At 34.1% G+C, this 10,855-nt stretch overlaps 1 protein-coding gene across 1 annotated transcript; it reads left to right on the top strand.

Moving 5' to 3' along the window:
- The first annotated feature begins 3,077 nt into the window (after window positions 1-3,077).
- On the top strand, window positions 3,078-6,126 carry LOC143597947 (BTB/POZ domain-containing protein At1g55760-like). The gene is made up of 4 exons (XM_077076312.1): window positions 3,078-3,429; window positions 4,348-4,496; window positions 4,571-4,689; window positions 5,475-6,126. Exons 1-4 carry the CDS (start codon window positions 3,311-3,313, stop codon window positions 6,075-6,077), a joined length of 990 nt encoding a protein of 329 aa, XP_076932427.1. The 5' UTR covers window positions 3,078-3,310; the 3' UTR covers window positions 6,078-6,126.
- Window positions 6,127-10,855: the final 4,729 nt, after the last annotated feature.

Raw genomic sequence — 10,855 nt, 5'->3', positions numbered from 1 at the left:
AACGTGAATATAAAAGCTGAACTAGACTTATACTACGCCGTATATGTAAGAGCAGCGTATAAGTATATACGCGTATAAGTCTATGTAGCGTATATGTATGTTTAGCGCGTATGTATGTAGCCTTATATGTATATAAACGTATATGTATGTATATAACGTATATGTATATAAACATATATGTATGTAAACATATATGTATGACTTACACGCTAGAAGGACGTTTACGGACTGACTTACATGCCAAAACTTATACGGACCTAAAGTGACTTTCCAAATAAACGAAAGATAAACAACATATACGTACATAAACGATAGACATTGACTTATACGATATATGAGCTAAATATAAGTAATTAATAAATAAGGAAAGGTAACGTTTATAATGAAGATTTCGATTTGATTAAATAATTAAACTTCAGTTTTTCTGACGAGGTTTTTGGTAAAGGCTTATTAAAAAAAATAAAATTTTTCCAAGCTGACCTGACAGCTTAACCCCAGCCGGGGGCTTTGCCCCTTGGACCCTGCTAGGGGTTGCAGTCCCTAGAACCCTGCTGCAAGGGGCGATACCCCCGTACCCCCGTAGCTAGGGGTTACAATAACCTAGAAATATGATATATATATGACTAGTTAATTGATACATGTAATTGTTATACAGTTAGCCACCCCTAGTTAAAGAAAGGAGTTATCATTAACTCTGAAAGGAATCGGATCTAGGTGAGTTTCTAGCCTCATTTTCTTGTTATGTTTTCGGGGCTGTGTGCATACTCGATTTGATTAGTTAGTACACTTACCTTAAGTGGTAAGTGTGTGTTATGTGAATGCTTTATAAAGTATTTATGAATGATATAGAGTGGTATGTATGAATGATAGTATGAAGAAATCTATGTATGAAGGTAAGAGTAAAAGAGGATGGACCAGACCCTTATAATATCTGAGAGGATAATGATCCGGCCCTTATAATATCTGAGAGGATAGGGACCAGACCCATATAATATCTGAGAGGATAGAGACCAGACCCTTATAATATCTAAGAGGTTATAGAGCAAAAGACTCTTTAAAACGTATAAATTATATATATGTAAAGTAAGATAAAATATGAAAGCATGAAAGAATGAAAGTAAGAAGGTAAGAATGAATATATACACACACACACACACATGTATCTATAAAAGAAGGTAAAGCCGTATGTATGAAGTATGTGAATGTAATGTATGTTATTTGATTAAATAGGATTCACTCAGCGTAGCGGACTTTTAGTATGCACGCAGGTGAATAGACTAAAACAGATGACTTGAGAGAGACACATGTCATGATCTGAAGACAAATTGTCATGATGTTTTAATACTACGTTTTATATTATGTTTTAAGACAAGATTTGAATGTTTTGTATTGAATGGTTGTCTTTTATTATTCCGCAAAAAGTTTTAGTTAACTATGATATTTAGAATTGTGTTTATGAGTAAATCCAACACCAAAGTAAGTACCCGGGATCCAAGCCTTACATTTTAGGACTAACCTCCACACACAAATATATATGTATGTACTATGTAAAAACACATTCTTTCAAAACCAATTTTATGTTAAGAACTACAAGAATTATATTAAACACTTGTAACTAGTATAATAAAATTTTAATGAGACATCTATTCCACTTTAAGCAATCGGTGCAACTCCATCAACATTTTTCTTATAAAAGTAGAAGAGGTTGCTTGGATTTTGGTAATCAAAGTTAGATGATCAAAATGATGAAGGGATGGCCCACATAAAAGGATTCTATTCCTGTCCATTTGCATAATACTCATCGGAACCCAACTTGCGATATTTTTAATACCTGAAAGATTCCATCACTAACTTCACCCCACACTCCAATTTGCGGTTATAATATTCAACAAGCAACTTATACTTGTTTGTTCGCACTCTACAAATAATACATAGCCATCCCAATCATTCATTGTTGTGTACATTATACACACACTCATACAACTAAAAATATAAAAATCAAGCAATTGAATAAATTTAATCAATAAACATGTAAAATAGACATATATTGAGGCAAATTAACCCTATTTTAGGGGAAAAAAAACAAAGTTTAAAATAGTCGGGTTCAGTTGCTCGTCGGATTCTTCAATTATCGGATTCATCCAACTCTTAGTGTTGGTGTTAGTTAAAGTAGTTTGGGTGTCTGTATTGTTGCGGGTGGTTGTTGCAGGTGTCGGTATTGTTGCGGGCGTTGGAAATGTTGAGGCTATGGGTCGAACATAGAGTTCGACAAAAGGTTACTGAATCACGGAGGTTGGTTTGATGGAGTCGCTATTAGTTGTGTTAGGTTTTGGAATTAGGATGGTGTTTGATTCGCATACGACCCGAACCCATGTAGACGGCATTTGTTGATTTGATTCAGGATTACGAGAACTACCAGCTCTTGGTTTCTTCGAACCTCTAACTTTACATGAAGGATTAATGTTTGTCTAAGAAGATTTAGGTGTTAGGAGTGAATAGGGGATGAATTTGTGTGGGAAAAATGTTAATTTTTTGGGTTAATATATAGTTTAGATTTTAACCTTTTTTTGTTTAATAAATTTGACCGTTGATTGGTCATGAGACCCTTAAAATGAGAGCGATGATTAGGATGGACACTCCTTTCGAGACAAAATTTTGTCTGGCCCGATGAAGGCGTGATGGTGTTCGAAGCCACCCGAGACCACCAAAGGCCGGGATCTTTGTGATCTTCGATTTGATACTGAGGGCGTCCGTCTTTTACCACCGGTAGGCTTTTTGGCGAGTAGATTTTCCCCATAACTTGAGATAACCTAGAGGTATTTAAGGGTTTCGTACGACTGGGTTAAGCCAGCTAGCGATGATCTTTTGCCGGAAAACAATTAAGACGTATTATTTTAACATAACGTGCTAAAGTAAATATCTTAAATGACTTTTAAAATGGCATAACCAATGAGTATCGTCAACACCAACCCTTTAATCATTCGTCACTCTTTGATTATATTTTCCCACTAGTGGATGGCTGCTACTATTATACCAACATTAATATCATAATATCCCTATCATATCAAATCAAATTCTAGATTCTTGAGTCTCCTAAAGAGAATCTAATCACCTTTCAAAAAAATTAATCAGATTCTAATCACTTGATTATGGCAATAAGATGGAATAAGCAGACACAGTGAGTGTGTTTTTTTTATATGTCCAAGAGTTTTAAACCTGAAACGACAACCTGGGAAAGCACGGGGAGTTGTTGTTGGCCGGAATATTCAACTGTTTCCATGATATTACGGCGGGGTTTGCTTTTGCTAGGATGACTGACAACGTTTATCGTGTTGATACCACAGCACGACTTGCTCAGTGGCGTATCGATGGCTTGGGTTCATCTACGTATCGAAAATCTGATTCTTTTAAGATCGGTAAATGGAATTGGTATGTTTCTTGTTTCCCCTGTTTTTTTGGAACATCAAAATTTACAATCGAAACCAACTCAACTGTGTAAACTGAAGCAAGCTGATTCCATATATATGGCTCGGTTTATGATTCAGTTTACACTTATGATGGTTTACAGTTTGAATTCACAATTTAGTAACACAACTTGTTGCATGTTTGTCCTCTATTGTGACATAAGCTCTACTAATAACTACTTTTTTTATGTGAGGAAAATAAAGCTGGTTAGGAGAGAGAAAGAAATAATTTATTATTATTATTATTGTTATTATTATTATTATAAAGTTAAGGTGAGTTATAGAAAAAAGTAAAATTAATAATTCGTTTGTCTGTTTAAAGTATAAGAAAATGATTGAAATGTAATATTTTGAGTTTTTCTTGAGATTTTAATAAATATGAGAATATATGTTTATTTAGAAAATCGACGTGTATGCAAGTCGTGTGTGGATTATATCATCTATATATAACGAACACATGCATTGGTAATGTTTACAAAGTAAAAAGTATATATATATGAACAAATTACCTTAATGGTTTTTCTAATTTTTTTATGTACACAACATATGCACTTGTATTAAAAAAAAATAATACTAAAAAAAACCATTGATAAAATAAAATTAAGTAAAAATAAAATTAAACGACTTAAATTTGCTATTTATGAGTTTGCAATAATTCAGTATTTCATGATGAACATTATCCCATTGACATATTCATGAACAATTCTTTTACTCCATTTTATTGAACATCTAGTTGGAACCACTTGGTGCCGTAGATTCTCAATATTCCCAGTCTTCTATGTGAATCTTGAATTTAGTATATTATTATTGTTTTTCTTTTCTTAGTAGCTTTATCCAACCAATTATATATTATTAACTCCTTTTACAATAATATAACATGAAGGCGACTAGTTTTGGAGAAGAATCGTCATTTGTTGGTTAAATTGTACCCAGAAATATCAAGTTTAAATAATAAAGACAGTCCTCCAATTGCTTCCTTCATTATACAAGTGGTTTGTTCATTGGGAGGTAGAACCACCTTGGTTCATCCAGGTAGTTAACTTTGACTTTAAAAAAGTCAACTTTCTAACCAAGAATTTCAATGTGATTTAACTATTTGATTGCAGAAATTAGAGATAAGCAGCTAAAAAGCAGTGACGATTTCGTGTGGGCGATCGATGTTCCGCTTGGCGGGAAATTCATCATAGATGTTGAGTTTCTTGATCTAAAGACTGCGTCTCCAAACGTAAATCTACTAACATTCTCTTTCGTTAAGTTTTATGGTTTTGAGTGGAGTGTTATAATAGGTTGTTACTAATATGACATTAAGAGTTGGTTGGTGAACTGGAAGGTATGTTGTTGTCGGTTGATGAGCTAGCTTTAGTCGCGACTAGTAATTAGATTCAGGTCATGGGTTGATGTCATGTGATCTTATTGTACCAATAAAAGTTGTTTATATGACTTGCATTGAAAAATAAGTTTTTACTAAATATAAGGAAGCTAGATGTGATATGTCACATAGAGGAAAGAGAAAACAAAAACATGTAGACGAGGAAAAAATAATAAACATAGGACGTGTGTCGATACTTGCACATTTTTAAACGAAATAAAAGTTATTTGATCAGTAACGAGTACACAACGATTTATGTTGTTTTGATACTAGGAACTTGCGGTCCTATATCCTTCAATAACTATTTCATATTTTCTCTCTTAAATCACAGTACGAACACCATCATTCCTCAGTCATCACCATCTTAAACATTGAAGTACTAAAGTTTGTTAACTTATCAACCTTATAGATAGTATAGTGGAAATGAATTGTTTAAAACTTTGGTGGTGTTTGGTATTGTGTTTTGAGAGTGATTATTCCATGATTGTGTTTTCAAGTGGCACATACTCAGTTTCTAGTGACAATCTAATCATCTAGTTGTCAAGTAATCAATTTCCAGTTATTTATATAGGCTTTTTAAGTTAACCCATTTTATATGTACATCAATTTAACCAATTTGGTGCGACATGATGCAATAATAGGGTGGTGAATCTTGCTCCGTGTGGACAGAACATTTCACACACAAATATTCACAAGCAACTGCACTTTCCTCCATCGGAAAAATGTTATCAGAAAGCATTCATACAGATATCATCATCAACGCTTCCGACGGAAGCATTGGGGCCCACTGGGCCGTCCTTGCTGCCAGGTCACCGGTCTTCAAAACCATGTTCTCCCATGACCTTAAAGAAAAAGAAATGTCTGTTATAAACATATCCGACATGTCCATTGAAACTTGCCAAGTATTTTTAAACTACATATATGGTAACATCATAGACCAAGATTTTATTACTCATAGGCTCGATCTTCTTAGAGCAGCCGATAAATATGATATCATGGATTTAAAAGACGCGTGTCATGAAAGTTTGTTGGACGATATTGATACGAATAACGTGCTTGAAAGGCTTCAAAATGCTTCTTTATATCATCTACCCAAGTTGATGATTTGTTGCATGCGGTATCTTGTGAAGTTTGGTAAGATATTTGATATTCTAGAAGATTTCACTATGTTTATACAGTCAGCAGACAGGGAACTGATAGGTGAAGTGTTTAATGAAGTTCTTTCTGTGTGGAAAGGTTTCTGAGTAAGTTGCTCAACTTGTAAATATATAGATATGTATATATGTGACATTATTGGTAAGTTGATTATTTGTTGATTTATGAAACTGGCTGTGCCCAGGATTTGTTTTGTACATAATTTGTTGTATATAAATGTACAAAATAGTTTGTTCAGTGAAACTATTATGCTTGAATATTGTTTATGCTTTTGATGATTGATGAACATGGTTGGCCATGCCATATGTAGCATTGAGCTTGCTCTGCTTCATGATAACTATGTATAGGGGTGTTCAGGAAAACCGAAATCCGAATAAATCCGAAATTCGAACCGAAACCGAAACCCGATTAATCCGATTTAAATCCGATTAACTCTTTTGTGAATTCCACTGCTGCATTAATGGAAACTGTGCATGGGAGCTCATGTCTTGCCCCTCTGTTTAGATCTCTGACATGTACATTATTTTAGGTGAGCTCATTTAAGATGTTCAAAAACCATTAAAGCTGCCCGAACCATCCAAACCAAGCTAAATCAACCGGGTTCGGTTTACAGTTTTAAACCGACCAGGTAAACCACAAACCGTAGTTACCAGTGCAGGCTATAGATTCACTTTGAACCAGACGGTGAACATAAATCACCGTTTTTGTTTGGATCGTTATAAACAACTATAATGAAAGAATTTTGCAACCTATAGTGGCGAAACTTGGACGAAAACACGGCGGAGACTCAATACGTATAAAAATTTTCATAAATGGGACGCTGGGCTCAAAATTTTCAGCGAAAACAGGTGCTTTACACTACGTATAAAAATTTTCAAACGGAATCGGGTAAATCAGACCGTGGCAACCTAGCTGCAAGGACAATTGACACAGAAGCAGAAGCTAAAAATATAACTGCAATTTGCAATCAAGTTGATAGCATCAATAATTAGCTGCTACCATCACAATTCAAAAGCACATATATGATCTCACAATTATAACAAAACAAATATTATAAAATCAAGCAATTAAACCACATTTCATGAGAACAAATTCTGTACGTCAACAAAACAATCTAAAATAAAAATAAAAGTAGCAATTGATTGATATACCTAGCTAGGGTGGTTTGAAATTGACATAATGATTCACAAAGAGCAGCAGTAGCAGCTTAATAGGTAGGAGGAGCGGCGAAGTTGACGAACGGCCTACCGGTTGGCGGTTGAGCCGCGGGAGAAGAATACGAATAATGCAATTCGTTATTAACCTTGTGGAAGGCTTTGCTGAAAACACCGAATCCGAATAACATTCCGATTGCAATCACCACGAGGATCAAACACGTACACAGCATGCATATTTTGCCACAACACATGGTGAATGAATGAACAATTGTGATCTGAATTCAATTGATAATAATAGTAAGAGGGTTGAATGGTAGGGTTAGTGGATAGGTGGTGAGTGGAGCGGTTACTGTACGCGTTGTTGGTTTGTTTGTTCGAATATTATTATTATTATTATTATTATTATTATTTATATTCATCTGTTGGCGAATTGTTTGATTCGTTTACGTTATGTTATGTGAGACATGATTTGAGCCGATATATAATACAATGCGTAACGGAAATATCTATTATTACGGTTTCAAATTCTATTTTTCTTTTTTAAAAAAGTGGTTATGTAAAGGGAAAGTTGATAGTAATCTACTTCTCTAGATTTTCATTAAAGTTATTTTAGAAAAATTCTTTTAAATTATACTACTTTCCTGGATATTCTAATTGTATAGAGTTTTTAAATTAATTGAATGAAATGTAACATTATGAATTCCACGTGGCGTGGGGGTGAGGAGAATATAGGGCTAGACGGGAACATCATTCCCCGGTTTATATAGATTAAATCTCATTGATTTCGTGATTGCAAGCCGATTTATCTCGATTCTCGTGTCTTTTTTGTGTGAGGTGGACCTCCTTTGAAAAGAAATAGGAAAAACTTTGATGTTTGAGGAAATGAGAGAAATACAGTGAATTTTCTGTATATTTGAAAAACTTTTGTAACACTATATAAATATTTAAATATTTTTTTAAAGTGGTTGTAAGTAAATGAAAAAAAAAAGATAATGATAAAGTTAAAAAGAATATTTTTTTAATTGAAATAGAGAGAATATTTATTCCTTGTATCAATAGTAAACTTATATATCGTTTGAATCTTTATATAAAAATGAACATTTTTGATTTTCTGTTACATGTAATGTCTTCGTAACCGGACTTGTTATTGCTACAGCCATCTTATTGCAAAAACTGAAGGGTTGCAAGCTTTTAAAACAAAATAACTATTATAAAGCAAAAAAATGAAACTACTTTTTTTAGTGTAGATTAGGAATGTATTCGGTATTCTTTCGCATTTCATTTGAAGTGACCATTTCACCAACCACGACTCACCTCCTACCTAAAAACATTCTTGAAACAGTACCAACCATCTTCATCAAACACCAACCATAAACACACGGTTAAATCAAAACTTGAAACAAAAAAATAATCACTAACCCTCAAACGTACACATACACAATCAAAACATGAAAAATACAATGTATAACGATGTCGTTGTGGTTACCTAGCTACCGCCATCATCAAAAGCAAGTGATGAGAGGCTTTGTTGAAAATGCCAAATACGAATTAACATGCCCTTCGCTATCGTACGAGGGTCAAACAAGTGCACAGCATGTGTAAAGTCATGAAAATATATGACAAAAACAACGGGAAGAGGAAGCTGTATATGTATTGAGATACTTGACAATATAGTTGTGGTTGTATATTTAGGGGTGTGTAAGAAACAGAAAAACCCAATCCAAAATCGAAAAACCAAAAATCCAAATCGAAAAAACTGAACTGAAACAAAAACTGACGGTACGGTTTTATGTTTTTGTAAAAACAGAACTTACGGTTCGGTTTTAGTTTTGCATGTAATAAAAACCGAAAAAATCGAATTGAACCGAATTTATAGATTTTCATTTTTTTTAACTTTTATTTTGAGACATTTATAAAAATTTAATAAATATGTAACTACAACATTTTTAATTAAATATATAATAATCAATTAGTTATTAATTTACAAAATGGTTTATACCTAAGTTCAATATTTTGGGCCAACTTTGTTTCTTGGCCCAAAATTTTCAAGCTTAAATGGCAAAAATCGGAGAACCGAAACAAAAACAAACACCGAAAGACCGAAACTGAAAAAACAGAAACCGAACAGTTTTTAAAACCTAAAAACAGAATTTTTGGTTTTAACCCAAAACCAACCCAAACTGAACCATGCACACTCATAGTTGTAGTTGTAGTTGTAGTTGAAAATGTATAAATGACGTGATTTGTTACACAAATAGAATAAAACTCTATATTCTTTTCTCAAAGGCATATTTAAAAATATGAAAACTTTAAAGCTAAAAAGAAGAAATAAAGGGGAGGTAGGGGTAATGGTGCAGGCGGTTGTACGCTTTGTATGTTCTTTGCCAATAGTTCAGATGGGGTTTGCTACAGGTTTTGAGAGGGCGAAAAAAAGTTTGGGCCAAATACGAAAATTATTTTTGGCCTAAAAGTAAAAAAAACATTTTGTTAGATTTAAAAAAATTAATTTTAAATAGGCTTACTTGATTATGATTTAAGCTGTGTAAAAAACTTTTGTATAAAATTAAGTTTAAAATTGTCTCAAATATGACTAGAATCAATAATATTTTGGTTAGATGTCATACTCCTTTACCACTAGACTAAATTAGTGATTATGTAATTGTGTTAAAACATTGATTATACATTTTTTTTGATAAAAATACATATAATTTTTTTTGAAAAAAAATTCGGGCCTAGCGGGGTGTCGGGCCTGTGGCCGTCGACTATCCAGCCATGCCTTTAGGCCGGCCCCGTACATGCACTATGGGGTAATCTGTGGCATATTGGTGGGGTGTTTTGGAAAAATGTGTTTCTTTATCTTTTTTTATTTATTATTTTATTGTTTTTATTGTCTTTGGTTGTTTTTTTATTTCTTCATTTTGTTTGTTTTGTTTTTTATTATTAGAGTGTAAGCATTTTATTATTTTCAACATTTTTTGATCGGTTTTAAAATTACAATGAAACAACACTTTTAAAATTGAAACGAAACAAAATAAACATAATAAAATTTATATAATAATATTTCATAACAACGAGTTTGAAAAAAAGAAACAACATACAAAAATAAATCAAAAATGCAGCATCACCCGCGTCGTCATCGCCATCTCGTATGCGTGTACTCGGCCTCCTCTCAGCATCGTCGTCGTTTCGTGGGTGTATGACGCCTGACATGCTCCCCTCGTTGTCGAAACGTGGCGCCGGTGCTGTGTACCGATGACCATGCTGTTGGGCAAACATAAACCCAACCACCCAGCCCATCTAACTCTCGAGCTGTGACATCCCCAACTGGAGCTGTGACATTCCCTGCTCTAGTCTTTGTAGCCAGGAGCCAGTGGCCGCATCCAAACGCACGGCTCGATATGTCGCGAAATGTGCTGCGGGTCCTTCTGATGCGGTGGCTGTTATGAACACGATAAATTAACGTTAATAACACGAAGATAGAAAAGGAATTTAAACGACAAAATAAAACGTACCTGATCACCGTCATCACCGTCGTCACCGTCCGCATCGTCAACCGTGACGTCCTTAATATGCACATCCGGCTCCTCGATTGGCGGAGGCTCGACAATTGAGACCTTGACATAGGGTTCAACATGTAGATAAGTGACCAGGTGCAACCAGCCGTTTATCTTCCAGATGATGCGCATGCCTTGTGCCCGTGAACGATCCAA

Source organism: Bidens hawaiensis, unplaced genomic scaffold (assembly GCF_021521415.1).
Source record: "Bidens hawaiensis isolate Kalapana, Puna unplaced genomic scaffold, B.hawaiensis_p1.1 tig00001842_1, whole genome shotgun sequence".
Lineage (NCBI taxonomy): Eukaryota > Viridiplantae > Streptophyta > Magnoliopsida > Asterales > Asteraceae > Bidens > Bidens hawaiensis.
The sequence above is the reverse complement of the archived record's forward strand: the minus strand, read 5'-3'. Positions and strand labels throughout refer to the sequence as shown.